The sequence below is a fragment of the Anopheles aquasalis genome, chromosome 2 (assembly GCF_943734665.1).
Source record: "Anopheles aquasalis chromosome 2, idAnoAquaMG_Q_19, whole genome shotgun sequence".
NCBI classification, from domain to species: Eukaryota; Metazoa; Arthropoda; class Insecta; order Diptera; family Culicidae; genus Anopheles; species Anopheles aquasalis.
Window position 1 is genome coordinate 68120644 of NC_064877.1, and position 24026 is coordinate 68144669.

The window sequence follows — 24026 nt, forward strand, 5'->3', positions numbered from 1 at the left end:
AGCAGGAACAGTGGGGAGGGGGGGGGGGGCATTGATGAGTCTATTACGAGCGCCAGCAGTTGGTCCAGTTTTTCTTCCCGCCAGCACACGATCCAATTGACGTCACGCGGTCGTTTGGACGCGGAGCATTTTCCGCGAGCGAGCGCGCGCGCAATCCAAAGCCGCGGATGGGACGGATAGGAAGAGGAGGAGAGTTTAGGGCCAGAGGAAAGTTTACCAAACCTCCCACTATCTGCCTCTCTCTGTGTGTCTCTCTCGCGCATACTTACTCTCTCTGTGTCGGAATAATTTTCCATCCCCCTTGATGGATCGGTAACCAGCAGTAACGGTATCCAGGAAGGGACCCGGCGGGTGGTTGTAGTGGAGGAGGAGGAGGAGAAGGAGGAGGAGGAGGAGGAGGAGAAGGAGGCACCGAGGTAAGTGGTTTGTACTTTTAGTGTACAACTTTCCGCGACGACCCTTTTTTTTCGTCTAATGATTGGACGGAAATGTTCCAATTTATTATCCGACCTAGAGCCGAGCACGCAAACAGAGAGACCGGGAGACCGAGACAGTAACCCAAAGAGAGAGAGAGAGAGAGAGAGAGAGAGAGAGAGAGAGAGAGAGAGAGAAAGAGAGAGTGAGAGAGACTGGAAGATGGCCAGAAACCTACACCACCCCCATTCCCGTCGATCTGCATCCAGATCCCGGCTTGTCTGTTATGGCGTCTATTGCGCTACAAATGGCGTCGCAGCACGAGTTCCGTTTATTGTTCTGTTTGCACCACTGCCATTCCCCTCGCTCGCCAGCTTGATTGCTGTTCGGTTTCGGAATGGCTTTCGTTCGCTTTTTCGAGACGTTAGCTAGGGCAGGAAGATCACTCAACATGATAGCTCAACAGCGGAGGGATGATCGAGACACGAGCGGTAGAGAGACAGAGAGAGCAAGAATCGAGAGAGAACGCCACCGATCCTGGCTGTTGATGTTGATTGGCGATTGTGTAATGGAAACCCCGACCAACCAACAATCTCTAATGATTCGCATCGCGCCATCGCGTAAACCGATCGTTCCCAATTACATCTACGCATCCATTCCATTCCATTCCATTGGGTGTCAGTGTCCCTTTCCCCGCTACACTTCCAGGATGCCAGGATGCCTGGATCTGTTGCGCCCTTCGGTCGGACGGTATCGTATTGGTATTTATAGCTGGCAACCTTTTGGCCTCCCTCCGCCATGTGTCTATATTTGTGGCTGTATTGTATTACAATTCGTGGAAAATGCTCGCCACAAAGGAACACGCGCATCGCTTGCCAACGCCCTTAGCCAGACGAATGCGGAAAAGCAGCAATTAGTGGGATGGCTATGGAGACAATGAATGTGGTTTCGGATTGCGCGGCCGCGCATTATTTTTGGTCCAAATGATAATCATAATTTTCTTACGCGTTCACATGAGATTTTTTTACCACCATCGAATTGGAGCGATGTTTAGTGATATCTTCTCCCCCGCCGTGATAGTTAAAGCTCCAGTTTATGCGAAGCGATTTCCTTCGGCAAAGCAACCATTCCGCCTTTTATTTCCCCGTTTGTCTTTGTGCCAAATCATTGCGCCCACCCGTTCGATGATGGGCCCATTGGATGGTTGGTTCGTTTGTTTACCCTCCAGCATTGATCATCCTTTTTTGTAGGTCAGCGCGGTCGTCCAACCGAGCGAATATTCATGAAACACGTCATTCACTTCCTTCCAGCATTATCACGCACGTCATTCGTCGCTGTCGTCGTCGTGGTCGCATTATCCTCAAGATGGGGACACGAAGAAAAGCACTTTTTTTCCCCCAGGATCCAGCCAGTGTGTCCTTGGAATCTCTGGTGCTCGGGTGCTCTGGTGCTTGCACCAGCACCACGGTGTGTATACACACTATGTCTGATGAAATAATCCGCCCAACGAGGACGAAAGAGTTTTCGTTTCTTTTTTGTTTTTTCGTTTGCTGGAATAACTTCATTTTCTTCGTTCAACGATCAAGGGATGGCACTTTCGAAGGGAGCGCGCGCTAGTGTGTGCGTCTCTGGTGCCCTTCGGAGGGCATCCATAACGCTATGACACTATTGTTCCAGTGACGCGATCGGGAAAAAATGGCTAGCGGGTGGGCTATCGCAGCAGTGCAGCTGCGAACCAGCCGGAGCGACATTGATATCAGTTTTATGTGGTGCCGCAAGCATAACATAGTCGCTAGCCGTGCAGCTGGAATAGCTGGAAAGGATAAAGGAGACAAGATTCGAGGTTTGGTTCTACGTTTTTTTTCTCTGCATTTTGCTGTTATTTTTAGCTGCCGGAGGGCCTCCCCCGTGTGTCCGTCACAAGGACGTTGATTGATACTTTGGTGGTGGTGGTGCGCGTCTGGTGTGGAAAGGATAGGTTTACCGCACATCCTGCGGACACGGAGCAGCATGATGTTCGCATGCAGCCCGGCTTCCTGACGTGAGCACACTCGAAAGCAAACAATAGAGTGCAAAATGCATTTTCCTAAAAGCATGCCTCGTACAAAAGGGGCTGCTAGGAAAAGCATTCTGGTTAGAAGAGCATCAGGAAGCATTCATGGTTTCATATTTATGCGATCATTCATGTGCAAGCCCTGCAGCATGTGCAACAAAAGAAGAGTTGATGTTCATATTTTCTGTTGTTCGCCTGAGTATTGGATTATTGAAACTCGTGCTCCCCGTAAACGAGTGTGCAAAGTGATTTGTCAGTCTTCATTTTCATTCAAATGCTGTAGAAACCATTTACTTCATTGTGCTTTAAGGTGATTCTATCATTGATTGCACCTTGCGTAACGCCGTTCGCCATTCGATTGGCAATAACTTTCGATGGCCACCGGAACGTGTAGCAGGCGCCTCGTCCCCATCAAGGACGCCGATTTTTTGTTTGCCAAAAACCCAAACGTGTTCACAGTGTTCCAGCGTGCCCTGACCTTTATGATTTTTATGTGAGTCCCACAATTCATTTTAAAGATACACCCGACTGATGGTCGAGTTCGGAATTGACCGGAGCTTCCAAAAGCAATTGTAAGTCCTGCGTCGTCCCGCGGTGTTAATGCTCGCGACAATCCACCACGAAGACGGCTACGGCGTGATACGGGCAAGTAAAAAGCAAACCGCAAGCGCCTCGCTTTCTCGCGCTCATCTTTGAACCGTGAAGCGGTCGCGGCCGACCACAGCCATGCCGGTGGACGGACGGCACAGATTTGTATTTTCAAACTGTTTTAGAATCGGCGCACGTTTAGCCGCGCTCGTAACCTTGACGGCTCGACGATTTCGATTGAATTAAACATGAACGGACCACCGCCCTCGCCACGGGCCACAAACGCAACAGACGCGACGCAACACAGAAGGAAGAGCGTTTGGCAAATGATTTGAACAGACCATTGTTCTTATCGCCTTTATTGTCCTTCTACGGCGCGGTGCGTGGGTGTCCTTCTCGTCTAACCGCAAATCGGTTTCTTAACAGACCGGCCCCGGGACTCCGGGCCGGACAGCGTCCGTCTTCAACGTCTTTTTCCCGCCAATGGGGTGTACGTGGGGTGGATAGAAAGACATGGCTGCAGCCCAATAGATACACGACGACAGTCGTGGCCAAGCTTACGGAATGCGTTGCATCATGGCTAGCAATAGGAACCGCTTCTCACCGGTGGTGCGCGGTATCTAAATTGCCTAATTTTGGCCACGGCAGCATAAAAAAAAAACTGCGAGGATGAATACGTTAGATTCGCGATGAATATGTAAAATTGCAGCGAGCAGACAGTGCTGTGCGATCCGATAAAACCTTCGGGAATATCTTTATCTTTTTCGTCAAATTACAGTTTAAACAAATTGCTAGTTGCTAGCTTTGACACCATGGAAATCGTTTTTGTTAATATTTGTATTGGCCATAGAACAATCACAATTTTTCATCTTTTCACTGAGTCTTTTAGTTGCTTTCCTTCTTTTATGTTTTCTCTACTTTCTTCGTCGTTCGAGTTCAACTGGTTTCGAATTGTAACTTTTGTTTCTATTAAGGGGAGACTTCGGCATTCCTTCTGTGCCTATCGTACCTGCGTGACGTCAGGTCATCATCAGAAAAATACAAATTGATAATCGATAGAAAGATTATAAGTTTATTTAGGTAGCCCCGGAGAGTTTTTGTTGATATTTCAATTTTTCGATTTTTGGGAGATTTTTGAAGTTGAAAAGAGTTTTTGCGATTCTGCCATAAAAATCGAACTTTACAGATTTGTTTAAAAAAAGTACAAAATAATTTTAATGATATCTCGACGGGGCTACCTGGCAAAAAGTGTACAGATTATGTGTAAAAAATTTCAAATCGATCGGCCCAGTAGTTTTTACGGTGCGATGGGCACTGACTTTGAAAACGTTGGTTTAGGGAAACGCTCTTCAAAGGAGCGAGCAGCGTGGAGCCTTAAATGAATCGCGGATTTTCAAAAATCTGTATTTTTGTCAGTCTTTCCTCGATTGATCCAAAACTTTTACCCAATACTCTTGAAAGGATCAGCTTTCAGAGAAAAAATGTTAAAAACATGTGTCACAAATAAAAATTAAATACCGAAGTCCCACCTTAAATGTCCCATCCCCTTTACTAATTTGTGGATAACTTTAATTGGCTTAGCACTATCTGTAATTTGACGACGTGGCATCTGTACACCAGTTATCGTAAAACGTTAATGCAACATTCGTTTAACTGTAATGTAATCTTTTAATTCCATTAATGTAATCTTGTTATCATTAAACTATACATATAATATTATTAAACTATATTAAACGATCTTACTCGTGTTCTGCCTTTTTATTTGCCGCTCTACTGCTGATCGCGTTGGTGATAAATTCGATAAGTACACAAACTCTATCAACAAATACCGCAACCATGTCTTGATTGCTAATCTACTGCTACACAACTCCCCTCAAATTACTAACAACATATGTCCAGCAGAAAGCAAAACCAAACTAATGTGAACACACGCGCAGTACGGCTTGGCAACATTGCAAGCCACCGACCGGAACCGGTGAAGCTCACCGGAAGGTCGCCGGACCATGTGTGACTAAGCTGGCGATTAAACTTTCTCAATTCCACCTTCCCCGGTCGGACCATATGTGACATCCGCTTCCGTTACGCTACCGGGTGCCGCTGACGCCGGCAAGGTACACATTGGCCGCTAGGCCACAATGCACGGTCTCCGTTATCACCCTTCGCACAACTCCAGCAGCGTGCAATCGCTTCACGCTGGCAAGGGATTGCAGAAAGGATGTAGAGAAAGCAAAACTTTTGCTCTCTCCGCCATCGCCAGGGCACAGGGATCAAGGATTTTGGTTTCGAATTTCATTTTCTACAACAACTTCCACAACGAACAAGAGATGGAGGATGTGATTTCATCCTTCTCGGGCAGGCGCTCTCATGGATGACCACTCGAAGCCTGTACCCACAGCTTCAATGCAACTCTTCACCCGATGGATCGATCGATGAATGTCGAGGTGTCGAGTGTAAAGTTTCCACGTATTCAAATGAGTTTAATCCAACCACCTGAGGAGTTGCTGCCAAGTGCAGTGTTCGCATGCCTTTTACGCTGGTGTGGTAGGTGTTTGCTTTATATTGGATTATATAATGGATCCTGATAAAACTAAAAATACAACATTAAAGCTTAAGCATTACTTTTGCAACATTGTACGACCAACGCGCCTCGCGCTGACAGCGCTGCATCCTATGAGCAAAAGCAATACCTGCCATCACTCCTGCGAAACTCTTGGCGTATGGTTGCATTCCGCAAGAGCTTAAGCGATGAAATCCGCGCCCATCCCGGCACTCGCTGCATCCTTTCAAACACTTACACTTTGCCCACGAGAAACGCTGGAAAGGAAAAAATGGCGTAACATAAACCGTACCGTACCGCTACTCTTTAATACCAAGGACACTTTGCCCGCTGGATGGTACTGGTCCAGTGGATGGTACTAATATTGTTTCGTTCCATTTCCTATGTCTCTCACATCCGGCCACCTTTCTGATGTGCTTTTAATTGTCTTTTACACCACCTGCCAGGCGCCACCATCGGCTGCGGCTCTCGCATCCAACATCCGCGATCGGCGTAATTGTTCTGGCGGCGCTTTAATCTCGTTCGGTTGGTGGGTTGGTCGGAGCCGTGGTCAGCGCGATTGTGATTGCTACATTTCCAGCGGAAGGAAATTGCTCCATTTCCACTGTTAAGAAGAGTAAAATGGCCTTTTACTTGTTTCGTGCTCACAAATGGCGGAACCGAGGATGAGCTCACAGTTTGTCTACGAGTGCGCTAACGCTGCATAGAGTGTATCGTGAATTATAATTAAATGAAATAAAACATAATATTCATACACTGCACGTGGCCAACATTCAACATCGGTGGAGGCGCGCGCACAAAAAGTTTCACGGAAGCTTTTGACCTCCCGCGCGGCGCGGCGTGGCGCGAAATGCGCAGACGCTTTCCGGAAAGCACATGCGGACCGTGCTGACATCTTGATGCAAACTCGGGAACGATTTACGACACCGTTGAGGCTTTCCAAAGGATTAATACAGTGGCCGAGTGGCCCCGCGTCCTTCCGGTATCCTGCTGGATGATCAATGTGCAGAAAAATGTAAATGTATTTTTCAAAAATAAATTGCAATCAAAATTGCTACAATTACAGACACGCACCAGGACCTGGAGGTGTACCTAGTTCCAGGCCGGCTCAGATGCTTTATCGATCGATAAGCGACCGATGAGCGACGTTTGGCCGGTTCGCATATCGCACCGCCTGGACAGACGCGAGCTCATTTGTGATCGAAATCGATTTTCTTATCATCTTCGCACCGCCACGTTTTGTCAATTATCACGCAGGTGTGTGTCTGTGTGCGCGAGAAGTGGTCACTCGATGCGGCAGCTAACAGATAAGCATATCCTCCTATATTGTTGCCCCCAACCGTGTGGGGGGGGGGGGGGGGGGGACTTCATCATTAGTAGCGAACACTCGGTCATCGAACGAACTGCATGGCGTAGTATCTATTGGCGTGCTTTGTGGGCAACATTTTCGGTAGCAAATTAGTAAAAGGTTCCAGACACAGTTTCGCCTCTCGTGTGTGGGGGTGGGGCGGAGTGATCATTTTGCATAGCATGACCCCCACCTCATCCATCGCTGACGTAATTCGCCGGTTGCGGCGCAGTTTTGCGTATGGTGGCAGCAGATGCATTCGCGTGAATGCACTCGCACATTATCAGTGCGCGGTCAATCAGCCTCCGGCCACTGCAGCAGGGTGGTCGCCATTAGGAGGCGCTCGGTTCCGGTTCTATGCTTTTTTTCTCGTATCAAAACAGTGATCACCTCTGGCCCGGCCGTCCGCCAGTAATCGTTCGTGAACGTGATTTTAACATTTCAAACAAAACGAAAAGGAAAACAATAACATCAGCAACAATGCAAAGTGCCGGAACGCACACTCGCCCATACGGCCCCTGGTACAGTGCGTTTCATAAGCGTGGTCGCAATAAGTTGTTTATCTGAGTTTAAGTTGTACGTTTCTCATGATGATTATTTTTTTCATGCAATTTAATTGCTGCTGGTGACACAGGATATTAATTTCATGTAGAGACATATGAGATTGCAATAGCGATAAAGGGCTTGAGTATGGAAATTAAAAGCTTTTTGAGGATGGAAATTAAAAGCAATTTCTTATACAAATGGGAAAACATCTAAATTATTTTGTCACGTATCAAGTGGAATAAAAAAATCTACTTGTATCTGAAGGTCAGCGAATTTGCAACTATTTTAAATCACTCATTTACGTTGGTTCTTCCAACTCTATTAGAGAATGTATGGAGAACAATTCCACATTTTTCAACGATTCAATGATCTCGCGTAGAGGCAACTTCCCAGAGATCTAGTGATCGGAAATACCAAGTTTGCGCGACGGAATATCCATAACGGCACGTGGATATTCCCACCAATGGAGTCACATTCTCAATGAGCCAGGTCACATAATGACGAACCGATTTTTGACATAATTCTCAAAACTGCAAAAGAATCTTCTCTATTTAAATCCATCAACTGTCTGTTTGCCGATGCTTCTGGCTTAGTTTCAGTCACGAAAAGTGCTAGGTGAGACCATCATTAAGAAACGTACTGTACCGCGACCATCGTACGCACGCAGCTCGCTATCTCGCCAAGCAAGCAAGCAAGTGTGCGTCGACTGATCTGGCTGGACGCAGCTGTTGGGAAAGGCTTGCACGTGTATGAGTAGGTCAGCTGCCCAGCAGGAAACAACGATAGCCGCCTTCACCGCCCCGCCACCCCCCCTTCTTGACCCTGGTCGTCGTTGCGACCAGGCGCCTGCGCCACAACCCGTTAGTTCGGGCACCGCGAGTCACCGCGACGAAAGTGTCACTAAACGTGCACAATTTGTCTGATCGGGTTTGGCCCCCGGGGGTTTGGGGCTGGTTCCCGGTTTCCCGCAGCATCCTTCTGCCGGCCGTCTAGTGATCCGCAAGAATCCGCATTGCCACGCGAACGCGAGAGGCGCGATCCAGTCCGTCCGATCGAGGAAGAATCACAAAAAAAAAACAACAGCACCACAGCAGCCGATCTGCGCTGGCTGGGGTATTTTGACAACATCATCTCCCTGGTTGGTGATGCGTCCGCGGGTGTGCACGTTGGTGTGCGTGCCAGAACGGCGGCTCACTTAGCGCAGGGACAGCAGTGCGCCGTGTGTTCGAATTCAGAATTCTTCTTCTTCTGGCTGGATGGCTGGCTGGCTGGCTGGTTGACGGCCGTTGCGCGTGGTGGATTTCCCCCTGGTGGTGTATGTGAGCGGCGGCCTGGAACCGACTGGAACGGGAACGGGTTGCATATGTTTGGACTCGAGCGGCCGGAGCGCACGGAAAGTTTCGATCATCAGCGATCAGCGTACGGCCGCCCGTGTCGCGTTTTGGTGTTTTTTTTTTTCGTTCGTCTGTCCACAGCGCGGTGCCATTCTCTGTGCGGGATCATCTACCACCCACAGTATCCGTGATCGTGTTTGTGATCGCGTCCATTAGCATAAGCAGCGCAAGTGCGGTGGGAAGTCCTTAAAGTGCGTGCGTCTGGATCGAGATCGAGAGGCGCGGCGGTGTACCGAGTCGTTCCGAGCACCGCCGCACACAAAAAGCAATAAACAAAAACACCAGCCATCTCGCCGCGATCGCTTCTCGAGCAGACCGCCACGATCACGAGCACGATCTTCTCGTTCCTCGTGGCGGATCTAAAAACAACCCCCCACAAATTCGGTTTTATCTCGCTAACAACAGTGCTCTCGGGGAGGCGGGGGGCGAGGGGGGCGACGCAGCAGAACGTGCGTACGGGGTTTTGGGGGGAGGGGGAATCCCATCGGAATTGATACCACAGTGTTCGCAGTGTTGGTGCCCGACTCCGGCGTTGACCGAGAAAAGTGAAAACTTCTACGGTGCTGTGCGGTGCGCTGTGTGACGATCGCGAGACGACCCTTTCCCTGTTTTCTCATTGACGAAGATATTTCACTTCTTAGCGAAATATTCTAGCTGCTGTTACTGCTGCTCCGATAATTTGTGGTGTGTTTTTGTGTGATCGTGCCGGTTTTTTTTTATTTATTTGGTTGTTGTTGGAGTTGTTCGATTTCGACGCTAGCGACCGTAGCGCAGTACGGCGACAGTGCCAGCATGTAAGTTTGAGTGGTGTATTTAAGCCACAACCGCGTCTTTCAACCGTGCCATTGTTTCCCGGTTTGTGTTACGTAATTTAAGGCCACAACGGAATGGCACTAATGCTCGCAGCAGCAGCGGCAGCGACAAGGGCGAAAAGAGATCTACATTCCGTAAGACATCGTTTAAGGTGATCACCGCAGAGCGGTGTGAGTCGTGGTGCCGCAAGCAACGAATCTCTCGCATCTTCACGACAACGACAACGACGATCGTTTCGCGGCCAGACAATAGACCCTCGCCACCTTTACCGATCCGATCGGATCGATCGATTCGATTGGAATCAATTCATGCCGCCAGTTTCAGCATTCGCCCGTGGCAGCTTCCTAAAATGATCGAAACTGGTCGTGCCGGCCGGACAGGACGCGGCGACGATGGACCATCGAGGAGAAGGCCGCAGACAGGGGCCGTGCAGGGATTCGTGCCATTTGGGCGTGCCGTCCCGCAAGGGTGGTCCTCAGTTGAGTTGTTTTGCCATTCAGGTCACCGCTTCTACCGCTTCGGTGCTTTATTGCCCACCCCGGCGCGTTCGCGACATTTTTTTTCGCGTTGCCTTGTCTTTAATTATCCTCTTCCCTTTGGAGACGGCTTAGCGTTCCACCCCCGGAGGGCCCGTTCCATGCGAAATTCGTCTTCATCAGACTTTGGGTTGGGGGAGCTCTACCCCATCTCACACCCCTTTCCTGGCGTCCGGTGATGATCGCTCAAACTGGTGTTTGAATATTAATTTAGGTGTGTTGTGGTTTTTGCTCGGGTTCCCCATAGTGATAGGAATTTTCAACAAATCATGCTTTGAATCGAGTCAGGTGTGCGCGATCCGTTTTGCGTCGCACCACTGATCAGTTAAGCTGCGATCTTTCGGACGTGATAATGGTGTCGGTTATGAATCCACTTGAGGAGTTTGGCAATTTTAACTAGCGCTAGCCAAAGCGTAGTTTGCGATGTTGACAGTCACTAGCTTTTTTAAAAAATCATTTTAAAAAAAGAACTTACTAATTGTTACAAAAACAACCGTCAGAAATTATGTTTAGTTGTGCGGCAACATTATCACATATTAATATTGTAATTCTTAGCAACTGAAAGTAAGGTTGATCAAGGCCTTCATCCATTCAAAAAAGACTTTAAAATTGTAATATTAATGGGCAACGTGCAAATTAAATGATTGCTATTTGAAATAATAATATCTAGAATAAATAATAATATTCTAGAATAATATTCAATTTTCTAATATAATGAAACCGGTATTTGAATCATAAATATAGTTTGACTGAGCATACTGCCTTCAACGGCTAAATATATCCAAAAGGTTTCGACAGTTATTTAATATATTATCCAATGCGAATGGATCCATTAATCATAAAATTTGAATCGCAGATGTAGGATTTATTATTTAAGTATCCCAATCTCCTCGCACCGATCACAAACGAGAACGAGTCGTGCAAAATAATGTCGTTACACAATCGGCCCCCAAAAATAACATCCCCACGGCGAAATGAACCATATGCTCGATGCGTAATCATATTTATAAAATTCAAAAATTCACGATCACACCAAATTGGGCAGCATGTAACTGTCCATACCCAGGTAGGGAGCTTCAGTGATATGATCGCAGGCATAACCCTGGGATAGGCTTAGCTGGTCCCTTGACCTGATTAAAATCGGTGGTTGGCATTTTTGTGGAATTCGTTGCTTCGTTCGTTGTAGATTACAAAAGAAGTGGTTTAATGAGAAGTTACAGTGTGGGGTTAAAAATTGATTATGTTGTCGAGTATAAATATGTGAAAGCAAGTTCACCTTCGTTGCTGCTCCAACCGTAGGATGGTCGGCTGACCTAAACCAAACAACGCCACTATCACCGGAATGTAATTTGAACTACTGCACAAAGCGTTGACATTCCGTTGGTGCTACCGTAAGCAAGATCCGTTTACATACATTAAATACCACTAAGTACGGTAACAATCACTGGAACTGGATCGCACTGCTGGGCGCATTCACTGTCCAACCACAGCACGGTGAACTCGCGTGCATATTGTTGACTCAATTGTGATTTGTGTTTACGCTGCCGTTCAATCGAAGAAATGAAAACAACACGCACATTCTACTGAAAGCCGTCCGGTCGTTCTGGGTTCGTAGAAGGGGGTTCGATATTATTCTTGACACACAATTCGAACCATCCAGTATCGCTGGCTGGATCGCATCGATTCCATTCGGTGCTCCAATCTTGCGAACAATAAAATCGGAATGTGACCCACCCAACGTGTGTAAAAACGATCGGCTGTTCGCACCAGCCACACACCACCAGTAGCCAGTCCAATTAGCTGAAGGGTGGCGCTTCGATTAATCGACTTTCAACATGTCGCTGCGTTAAGATCAATCATCGCCATCGGAACGGGTGGACCGGCTGGAAAAGACGCGAACAGTCGATGTCGCGCGTTGACGGAAACTGGTTTGACAATATGCGGCGGGGCCAGCGAACACTGACGGTGTGTTGGTGAAATGATTTGCAAGATGATCAGTGTCGCGAGCGATCGCTCGTGTGATAAATCACTCTCGCAGCAGTAGTGGAGTTTCGAACAACAATTGACATTTTTCTGTTTCATTTCACTCTTCTTGCTGTTGTTACTACTGTATTTATTCATTTGGCTCTTTGTTTTTTTCTCACACCGACAGGAATCTTCTGAAAAGTTGTCACACTGGCCACCCCGGGTGAAACGGTACCGCCCGTTCTGTGGCGTTCCCGTCGAAAAGCCGGTAAGTAGTCGTCGACTCGGTTGACTGGAAATTTTTCCAATGAACTTACTCAAACCACAACAACGGAGAAACCCAGCAAGATCTCACATCCATCTTGAAAGCATGTTTTGTTACCCCCAAATCAATCATCCGGCTTTAATGTTGTTGCCCCAAAGTTAGCTCACAAAATTAATGTTTCATTTCTGCATAAAAATGTGAATTCTTCATTGCGTTTGTATTTAATTTAACAAAAACGAAAAGCGCATGGCTCATAAATCGACTCTCAACTCACATTGGCATTGCATGCGTCGATCAGAGCGATCGCACTGGTTCAAATCATTCATCAGTGGATGGTAACGTGATCCTTCGTCGAGGCTCGGTGTGTTGCTGAATCAAGTTGTAAACTGACTCTGCGGCGGTATGCTGGCCCAGAACAGACCAGACGCACATGCTGCAAAACGGCGAATCAACGGCGATAACTGACCTTTTTCCTGTTGTGATGCTACATCAGCGGCTTTGCACGCCACCATAACGCATAACTGTAATTGTAGCGAGTTGAAGTGCAGCAAACCCGGGCCCCCGGCCACCGTCATTCTTGTCTCGTGTTGCAAGCAAAGGGTAAAAACCTTTCAGTTCGTGGCCATTGGGGTCCCCTGTTTTTGAGTGTTGCTGCATAATTTGGTGCAAGCACGAACAGTTGTAGTGTAACACAGGACGGACTGGTTTTGCTAACCGTTGAGATTTTTGTCAACTTTTACATTCCGCCCAATCATACATATTTGATAGTGTACACGAAAGTATATCAATACTTTTTTTATTTTATACTCACAATTTATTACGGTATTTTTAACTAGTAGTTCTTGGTTCGCCATTAACCCTGTTTCATCATAAAAATAGAAGCAATTCAATTTAGCTGCCAGGGTAGTACCCTCAGTATCATAATAGTTGCACTGCTGAAAAGTTGCTTCCAGGCACAAATGGAAAATAAAAAAAACCTTTTAAAAGGCTACCCAGTATTAAGTGCGCCGCGTTTCTGTGTTAGTAGAGGGAATATAAGAGAGAATCAGATAATGGAATTACTCTTTTCATGGTGTTATCCGCTTTTGTAAGCGAAGCTTTTCATCTAAATTAGATCAGTGTCGTACGATTATTTCTCATATCTGTCTTATCAATGTTGTATCGATGATTAATTATTTTTTCAGGTAAGTTCATGTTGCAATCCGCGTACCTTATCTGTTTTAACTATGTGAGTAAACCTTTGTTTTGCATGATTATTCGTTGTAGCTTTCAAATTGTTAGCATCAAAGCCTTTAAAAGAACCGAAGAAACGGAAAACTTAACATAAATTGAATCGTTTTCGTTGAAGTATAAATTTTGCATCAGAGCAAATGTAAAAGACACAAAAGAAGTGCCTTCTCTTCTTATTGCTTACATAAACAAAATATTGAAAAAGATCAAGGTTAATCCTCTATTCCAACATGATCCTCGGGGGAAATCGATGGAGTCGCCTGGTAGTGACACTACACGAATCATTTTTGGAACATGTTACAGAAGCTAGAAGAAAGCATAAACCGTTTGTGATGCACCGTTGGCGAATGCCATTTTTTTTTTAACGCGAACAAAATTAATTTGCGTTAAATGCATTCATCAGCCCCGAAAGCGATCCACAAGCATCAAAAAGCACGCAAATCCCCCGGCAAATCGTGTACACAACGCACGCTCACTGGTAACGGCGCGAGATCACGAAACACTCTCCGTTTACCCGTACAAACACTCAGCATTGGCATGGTGTTTTTTGCTACAAGCAACTCTCAACGCAATCCGCCGGTCGGTCGCTCGCATCGTTCGCATTAACGGATGAACATCCCTGGCCGTTGGGTGGTGGGCTGAGTTACTACTGGCCCCCCCCACTGGCTCGACGACGAGCTACTCGAACACTCCGTCGTCGCTCATTTCCGTTTAGTCATCCTTGTGGGATGGTCGCGCTCGCATGGCCGTAGTCGCGGTACGTGGTACGTAGTGGTCGATCCGCGCGTTGTTGTCGCAAAGTGTGTGTTTCTTTCGTTCGTTTCAGTACGGACAGACGTACGGAAGCTGCGTTTCGTGCATCTGTGCATGTGCACCGGGTTTCGGTTTGCAAAGAATGTTGTCGCAAGCGGTTTTGTGATCGGTTTCGGGCCACCAACGTGGCGGTGCCAAGTTCGTCGATGCAACCCCCGGTAAAACGGTTCGTCCAGGGTGTTCCGTTGTGAATATGCATCTCGCACACTCGAGCCACTTCATCGCAATGTTGCCGCTCGCCGCAGCAGAAGCCGGCATTTGTTTTGTTTACTCTGTGCCCGTCCGTCTTGAAGTGTCTCGTCTCTTGCGTGGTGGACAGCGCGCGCATGCATCAACAACCATCGACTACCATCCGTTTGAGGTGGGCTCTGTTGGGTGGGCCACCGGGGCCCACAATCGTTCAATCGCGTTGCCGCGCTGGTGATCTCCACTCTGGCGCAGGGTACCTTATGCTGTCCGTCACAAACCGCCGCTCTCCCAAGAGTCACTGTCTGTATCTTTGGGTGTCTGTGTGCAGGCCAGAGAGTGCGAATTCGCAAACAACATAGCTTCGCAGCACGGCACAGCATTTTGCTGCTGCAGTGACTTGGCTGCGATGCGATGGGATGTTTATTTATAATTTTCGTCTCAACTTTATGCGAGTTTTGCCTTTGTGATGTGATGCCGATGTGTGATCTGCTTGACGGTTTGACGGCGAAAAACGAAAATCTGTTTCACGCGAAAGCCTTGTAACAATGCGTGGTCCCGTTATCTTAGTCAAACAAAATCGATTCCAATGCTCGAGTTGCTCACCACTTTTTGTTGTATTGCGGTGTGTATGTGCTGTCGTCTGTGCGAGGAGTCAATCGACGAATTTACATGACAGACGGTGCCGATAATGATGATGATGATGATGATGATGATGATGATGATGATAATGTGGAAATGAAACCATTGAAGTGAGTGGCCAAAGGGAGAAGGGAGGAAAACACAATGCGGCGCGCTCACTTCCGTCGCTCGCCGGCCGGCTAGCTGGCTGGCTGGCTGGCTGGCCGGTCATCTATCCATCCATCCTTCCGGTCGTCTGCAGATCGCTGAAGCTGACTAATTGATCGATCGTGTCGTGGCAGCGTGGCACCACCAGCAGCAGCAGCACCGAGTGACCACTAATTTTGTAGTCGATGAGACGGGAGACTTGAGCTTGAGGCGCCAGTTGCCAGTGAATGGCGCGAAGTAGGTGACAGCCGGGGCCGAACCGGGCGTACTTTCCCGTTTCGAGTGTCCGTACGTAAACTTGGCGTGGGTTTTCCGCTTACAAAGAGTATAATTCGATGACGCCACCGACAACCACTCCACCTGTTCGGTTTCTTGGCGTCCTTTTTGGCAACGCCGGACCACGGACCAGCGGAATGTAACCAGGCAGCTGGTTTTTGGGGGGGGGAGGGCAGCTGGTTAGTTAAAATTCTGCACAGAGTGCCGCGTGGTCTCGTGGCGTCACTCGAACCCCGAACGATCCCGTACGATACGGATCGCATCTAACGCGTCATTACGCGACGTCCAATGGGGTACGGAGGTACTCCGAGCTCCGAGTACAACACGAACCGGTTACAAATAAGCTCTAATTAAGCTAACCACCTCTTTCGTACCTTCCGTACCCCTTGCTCCGAGAGAGAGAGAGAGAGAGACACGTGTACCGGCACCACTTCGCAACCGCGGACACAGACAGACAGACAGGTGTGGTGGAGTCGGTTGGTTGGTCGGTTGGAAGGGGGTATTGATTAGTGCTCTCGAGGCGCCATTTAATCGGAGGGGGCCCCCAGTCGCTCTAGGAGTGTCCGGTTGCCCGTGATCGAACAAACGCTTTCACTCGCTCTGTCGTATCGATCGCGAAGATGCGCCACCCGCGGGGAAACCCTCATGGCGTGGCTTGTCAAATCAGGGCTGGCCGTCAAGAATGTCCCGCTGGAACTCAGCAGACGTCGTGTATCCATCTCGTGTCAACAGTCTCCACGTGGCGTCGCAGATCCGCGCTCTCCATATTCATTAAGGCGAGCAGGGCGGCGGATGCGGCATTGGAAAATTATCATTTTCACCTCCCACTTACACCCGCCACCTTTTGGCGGCGGCGGCGGCGGCGGCGGCGGCGGTTCCTCGTCAATGGTCACTCTCTATCTATATCGTGCGCATCGCTTCCTCCCTCCCCCCGGTCAGCCCCGGTCGACACTTGATGTTGTTGAAGTGCAATCAATTGAAGCGAGTTGCAGCGGCTGTTGATGATGCCGCGAGCCGTTGGTTGGTCGGTTGGGTGGTCGATTGACGCAACGAGGACGCAGCATATGCGCAACAATGCTGCTGCTGCTCGACTCTCGAAGTGCACTGGTACTCCACACACACCGGGACTCCGTCACCACTCGCCCGTGTGTGGTTGCGGTGAGGGAGTTATCACTGCGAATTTATAATTGGATTACGGACCAACACCACCCAACCACCCAACCACCCACCCACACATTCGCACTCGCACACGCACCTCTCGTTTGAAGAAAGTCCCCGGGGCGGTTGGTGATGGGATTAAAATAATAAATAATTTGAAAAGAAGACCGGCTTAAAGGCCATTGCGCGCACACTAACACATTGGTAGCAGTGCTGGGTGTCTCTGTCTCGTGTGGCCATAGTGTGTGATTCATGCTCTCGTACTGCTGATAGTATGTTGCTGTGCGTTGTCACTTTAAAAGGGGTTTGAGGGCAGGGAAGGCGACGCTGAAGTGCAATGCAATGTGTATCCGATGCAGTTGGTATGCGGCATGAATGGTAGAAGACTGCGGTCGCTGCTGCTCTGTAGAATTGTGCAGAGGGAATTCAACGATTGCGGTACAACTAATCGTAGCATAGAACTACGGCTAGTGTACGCATGCAACCGTAAATTAGGTTTACTACCAAAATCAAGCTGGTCATAAAGAGAGAAGAGCAAAGGAGCGAAGGTTGTTCTTTATTTAAGATAACCGAAGGGAGACATTTAATGACGGCAATTTGTGAAAATGAAAATGCCAATTCAACCAATTTCATCGCACCATTGCACCATTGAGATAGAAAGATAAAAAAAAACAGTAGAATTCTCTCGTCCAAGTCACTGCACATTGTATCTCGCTTGACTGCTATTACACAGCAGCTGTTTGAAGGGTTTTTTTTTCGCTCGTCTGATGTGTCATCTGGTTGCGGGAGGGGAGAATAGTAAACATGCAGATTGCATGCGCGGCAATGCCACTGTTATTTCCCCGGAGGCCGTTTTTAGCTGCATCGCAGTTACGGTTGTTGCCAGGCCGCATGAACACGCGGAAATGGCAGAAATGTTTAGAGAACACGAAATCGAACTATGCTCCACTTGAAGAAGGAAGCAAGGGGATGTGTTTGTCAGAGGCGAATATTTTTAAACAAAACAAAATGATCGAAGCCATGCGGTGGGAACCATTATGTGTTTGGCAAGCATTAGATCAGTATAGCATCCTTAGCATAAAGGTTATTACGTAGCCGTTGATAGCGATACAGCAATGTTCTGGGCACACAAGTGGAAGATTTAAATGTACCACTGATTCAGTGTGTGATGAGATAATGCACAAAAGTATTGCGAAGCGAAGAAAACCGTGTTGCAATGAAGTAAAATATTTCCATTTAAACATATACAATTTATTGACAAATTTCATCATTGAAGGAATCATTGATTTTTCTTTTTCTTATTGCCTTTTACGATGTTTAAGTGCAGATTTACATTTAAGTCTAACGTAACTCAGTGTTCCATTTTTATTCGTAAAGTCCCTCGCATAGACAGATTCTTTATGATATAAGGCTCTTGTTCCAAGAGTTTTGTAAAACATACCATGAATTTTGCACACTTTGCATGCCTTCTCAAACCAGATTTGGATAATAGGAATGATTTGGGCCACAAATCTTCAATAGGCTTATCGCATGAGGACCGTATTGAGGGTTTGAGAGTCTCCTTTAGCACGAACTCTAAATCTCCTTTCATGGAAATGATTCAAAACAGCACAGCTCCCAGGTCATGAGATACTCGCTGACTTGGTCCTTCGTTCTTTGAAGTCTTTCAGCTCATCTCGTAGGCCACCTATGATACCCTGAGACTACAGAATGGATAATCCAGCAACACAGAATATGTTGATGACATCTTTGAAGTCCCCGGGTCTGCACACTTCATCTCATTAGATCGCACCGATGAATGGTCAATGGGCACCAACCATACACGCATACATCTCGCTTGATTCAGCTCATTTCCTATCCTCCAAAAACAAACCATTAATATTTATTTCTTGGTGAACATCAACGGTCGGGTTGGGAGCGAAAAAGAGAAAGAGAGCATCTTCATCAAGCGTTTCTCAATCGATCAGGTAACGGCGGGCACTAACTCTCTAGCCCAGTCTCAAACATAAACAGACTACCCCTCACTTGTCTCGAACGAAGGAAGTTAACGCAACTACTCTGCTCTGCTCCGTTCTGCCCTCCGCTGGGCCCCTACTGCTTGCTTGTTGTTCTGGCGCTGCGTGTTCCGAGCGACCGGGACTGGGTGGCCGTAAATTTTCTTTCGATTTAATTTATGCGGTTGTTCCTCCCGTGCGGTTGCGGTTTTTCGGCCACAGGACAGGCACGAAAACAAACCGATGACCTCGTTAGGCGCACCACGGCCGAGAAGTGGATTCGAGATGCCACGAACCGGCCAGCAGCAAAAGCAGCCAGCGCGAATGCATATCGATCGATGTTCGTTCTCATTTCTTGACCCACTGTGTGGCCGGGTGCCTCGAGAGGAGGGTTTGAGATGCATCGTTTGGCTTAAGGATTTATCGATATCAAATTGAATCTCGGTCCCGATGTAGCCCTCTACACTAAACCAGACGAAGCCGATGCAAGCGCGGCATAGACTCGCACATGACTGCATTATCTCGTGATGCATTCGTCCTTTGATCTTTTGCCAGCCGCTCGCTGGACTTTGTCTGCTCGCCGGGAATGTCCTTCCGACAATTGGGTTACATACGGTGATTCACCTGCGACCAGGGATACCTGATAAGTGCATCAGGACGATGTACGCTTCCTCCATCGAACGCTTTTGAACTGATGGTTGGTCAGTTCCGGGATCCCCTTTTCTGCTGTCCCTGAAACAATCCAATCACTTAAAAGTATGTGTGTTGTTGTTGTTGTTGTTGTTGCTGTTGTGTTTGTGTCGTACCACTGACGAATCATCCACTGCTCATATTAATATGCATCATTCGCTTGGTCACTAATTCGTTTTGCTAGCAGCTTGAACACACCCCCTTTTAACCCCCTGGATGTCCTGTTGCTCACTGTCACTAGCTCCATGTATCGGTGTTTCATCCCTCATCCATCCACATCCCTTGACATGCAGTGAGCGAGCACCGGGCTTTGATGCACACTAGTGTGCCGGTGCTTTCGGTTCGCCGGCCGCCCCGGACCTCCCGGAACCCACGCTTCTGATCTGATGAACCGGTATGTTTTCTTTCAGATATCCACAAGCTTTGGCGACCGAATGACGCTGTCCGTCTGCTAGGTACCAATTGGACGCTTGCACGAAAACTAGGTAAAAAGGGCAATACGCCACGCACACCATGACACCATGGCCACTGACGCACTCCTCCTTCCATTCGCATCACCTGCTCCTTCTGGTATTACCTTTGATCCTGGTCGGATCGGGTGTGAGTGTTGTGGTTAGTAGCCCCACTGTACCGTTCGTTCTCTTCGTTGTTTCGCGGAATTAGCCGCCCCTTCAGATCAGAGATGGGTTGGCTGGGCTGCTGCAGCTCTGAATGGCATTTGATTTCGCCTCGACAGTCGGTGGATGGTGCAAAGGTCACCATCCTGCCGGTTCGGTCGGTACTTGCCAACCCTTTTTGGGCTTTCCAGCTGTGCCAGAAAACACTCACAACACGAGAAGATTCTACGATGCAGCGGCAGCATTAGCTCCATGGCTGCATGTCGCATTCGTGCGCCATTCGCCATGATGCTCATCGCGAGTGCAGCTCCACTAGAGTGCCTTTTTGTGGTTCCGAAGTGGAAGTGAAGGAGGATAGGGTTAATGAATAGACCTCTCTGGTTCCGTGGAATGTGTGTGTGCGAAGCGTCGACGTCGACAATGGATCCGAAGCATTTCGTACCGAGTTGAAGCGCAGCGCGCGGGCGCGCGTCTGATCACGCTGAATATGCAATTAATTAAAATTGTTCCCCCGATTCGTCGCATCCTCGCGCTTGGATAATGGAGTGACGCACGAGCAATAGGTGTGTACGGCCGGCCAATATGTGCTGCGTGCCAGGCGCAAAGAGGGCTTTTTGGTAGCTTGCTATTAAATGCGTTCCCAGAAAGGATTTTTGGAACGGGCGAGAACACGGATGGCATAATGGATAGCGTGTTGGTGAAACACGCACTGGTTTGAAAGTGATCTATTTATTCGAAATATTTGGCACAGTCTGAGAGCTACCATGACCCAGTTTGGCGTATCCTGCAGTGCTACGTTCTGCTACGCTGAATGCAATCCAGTATCAACTGAAACCGACTGTCATCGTCGGTGTGCACTGCATTACTGCCACCATCAAGCGACCCTCTTTCCATCCACACCTCTCCCCCCCGGGGGGCCTCTACGGTTCCGGAAGACTTGCGGAACCGTGAAGTGTAAAAATGTGACACAAAACGCGTTTGGAACGAAACGAAGCCAAGCGTCTCCCCATTCGCATTCAAAGAAGAGCATTCTGGAGACATGCACACGAGGAGGGGACCTGAGCCCCAGCTGTAACCAACGGGCAACGACAACGTCACCAGTGACGTCGAATGCTATTTCCGTGTGTCAGCAACCGGTTGACATTTCACTGCACAACAGTACGCAAAACCTCTGTAAAAAGGCGCACTCGAGAGAGAGTAGGATGGACGGAAATGTGAGTTTAGGTGTTTATTCCACCCAAACTCCCAAGATACCGAAAACGAGCGGACACATTCACTAAGACATCGGCTAAGAGCTGACAGCTGATCCGTTCCCTTTGGGTCTCTCGATTCCACGATTCCGTATTCATATGAAGTGGATTTGCGGGAAAAGCGTGTTTCCGTTCGATCGCGTTCGCATGAAAGAATTTTCCCCGGTTGTGGGTTGTTGGAAAGTTGGGTGAAAATTCCATTTCTAATCTGCCTGCCTGCTGCCAACAAAGCGCCGGTGATAGACTATTCGGTCCGGGACGAGGATGAAGGACCCGTTCAGGGATCATCTCCGTTGGTGGACAATAGCAGCGTTTGACAAGGGTAGCTAGATAGGTGACCGGTTGGACCGTAGATTAGCGTCATGAAAAAGTCCAAGGAACACAGTGTGACCGGTCAGCTCGGCGATCCCTTCCATGCCCTTTCGCACCGTCCTGGTCTTCGGAATCCTTCGAGGTGAAAAGCAATTAACCATTAATTAGTGGTTTCTCTGGTCGCAGAATGTTGTAGGTGGTGATGGTTTGGTAGAAAATCGAAAATTGAACACTGAGCTCATTGGCTTTAGATTGTTTTGCACCTTTTTTTTCTACTTCCCCTTTGTTTGTTGCTGCTGATCAACAAGCTTTTCCTGGGCCCCTTTTCCAACCTACAGAGCTTTCGCACAGCTCCATGGAATCGCGTCAAGACTGACGTACGTTTCATAAGTTTCGTGAGTTTCGTTTAATTAATTGAATCCGCCGGAGAAGCTCGGCAACTGCAACACCGCCGTAACAGGCACAGTACTACACTTGTAGAGCGCAGTAGTAACAGCAGCAGCAGCAGCAGCAGAAGAAGGAAGAGCAGGAGGCGCCCCTGCCAATGCCAAGAATATGCACGGCCATGGCCACGGGGTTGAAAGTTCTACCCTGGCCTCATATTAAGTTTGCGGAAAAGCGACGAGTTTTCGCTCGTTTGCGACTCGCAACCATCTCACCTTACAGTCTCCCCTTCCTTCCAGACTTACCTACGTCACAAACACAAGAGCAACAATGGTGAGTCGTTAAAACCGCACCAGCTGCCAGTGAGTGGGCGATCGTTGAGCTGGAACGCCAACAGCTAGGTGCAGGGGGTGGATGGCAGGGAGAAGATTGCAACAATGCAACAAAGGCAACCGACCAACCAGCCCCATTTGCACCATTCGGGCTCGGACGGAGTTCAATTCGGTGAAAGTTACAATAATGCAATTTAGAGAGCCTGGAGCCGATAGGACTGTTGAGCTGACTGCTTATTAGTCCCCGAGACCCCGAGACAGGATGTGTCAGGTGAAAGTTTTAACTCGGCCTCGCTCAATTCGAGTATGTGTGTATGTTGTGCAGCCTGGAATGGAAACCGCAGCGACACACAACTTCTTCAGGGAATGCATCGTACACCCGTCGCATTTAATTGCATTACTCCCAACTCGGGCTTGGTCCTACGCCTCTGCAATGGTAAATCGTAAACACATTAAATGGCGAATGCTTTTTTTCTTAGTCTTCATTTTTATTGTTGCTTTAATTGCTGGCGTACGAAGCCGGTGTGCGGTGGCAGTCCTGTAAGGGGAAACTCACCGAGATCGTTCGCTTTGAATGAGGTGAAAATGTCCTTTTACTGTGAGTTGCCACGACGAGTAGTTATGCACCACTACCAGCAAAGGGTGAGTTGGAAGGGGGCATCCATTCAAGTAAAATTCTTGGAAAAGGCTTTCTCACCTTATTTATACAAAATGGCGCCACTGCATCATGCTGTATACCGGACACTCTGCTAGCGACAGTAAATAAGAGAAGAAAAGGTCCTTCCCGCTTTCCAATGTTAGCGGAAGACGATTAAAATCGTTTCTTTCCGGGTAAGTGATCCTGAGAAACGTTCATCTGCAACATTTAACATATGCGGGGAACATTAGGCAATAGTTTACGGGGCCCACACTCGTTAGTAATCCCGTTGCTTTCAGAATCTTCGCCAGATAGGTCCGATGGAAACTTCCTGAAACGGATGCTTCAATCCTATCCTGGTAGCTCCTGTACGCTTCACAGAATCACGCAGATTAAAAACAATTTTGTTGGCATTTGCGCTGGTTCTGGAGATTGGAGACGAATCCGGGACATCGCGAGGAGACACTCTAGCTTCTATTTTTAGAGTACCAAACGATCGCATGAATGATGGCCAAGTTTATGGCTGATCGATCCGCGACGCGGCTACGTCATTACAGAATTTGGACGTCCCGCTACCTGACTAACCTACCTGAATAGAGTTACGATTGAAGTAACTTCCGGCTTCGTGCACCTGACAGTAGCTGAATGAACTCTCGGAATCCCTTCGTCGATTGATTTCCTACTATGTAACACGGTTCTATTTCTGTTTCTCAATATTTCAAAGTAATCGAAGGTTCCTCCTCATCTGCATCAGAAAATTCCTCCGCCCCCAGAAAAACATTTCACTGAATCCATCAACTTTTGCGATATTCAATACCTCTCTCTAAGGCTCTTGGCCAGCACATGCAACAACACGAAACCGAACGCTTAGTACGGCTC

General features: G+C 48.1%; 1 protein-coding gene across 13 annotated transcripts in view; it reads left to right on the plus strand.

The window, feature by feature from the left end:
- The window catches only part of LOC126572017 (dual 3',5'-cyclic-AMP and -GMP phosphodiesterase 11-like), a 57342-nt gene that overhangs the window by 6269 nt on the left and 27047 nt on the right, over positions 1-24026 (plus strand). For 7 of the 13 annotated variants that reach the window (XM_050231003.1, XM_050231014.1, XM_050231001.1 and 4 more), the window contains 2 exons: positions 12402-12482; positions 20026-20100. Coding sequence is in view for 1 of the 13 variants with exons in the window: in XM_050231010.1 (XP_050086967.1) it covers positions 15725-15734 (10 nt within the window). In the remaining 12 variants the exon portion in view is untranslated. Of the gene's footprint in view, positions 1-9492; positions 9695-12401; positions 12483-14423; positions 14689-15684; positions 15735-20025; positions 20101-24026 lie in introns of those variants that run through there. The other 6 variants (XM_050231004.1, XM_050231013.1, XM_050231007.1 and 3 more) reach the window with 6 other exon arrangements.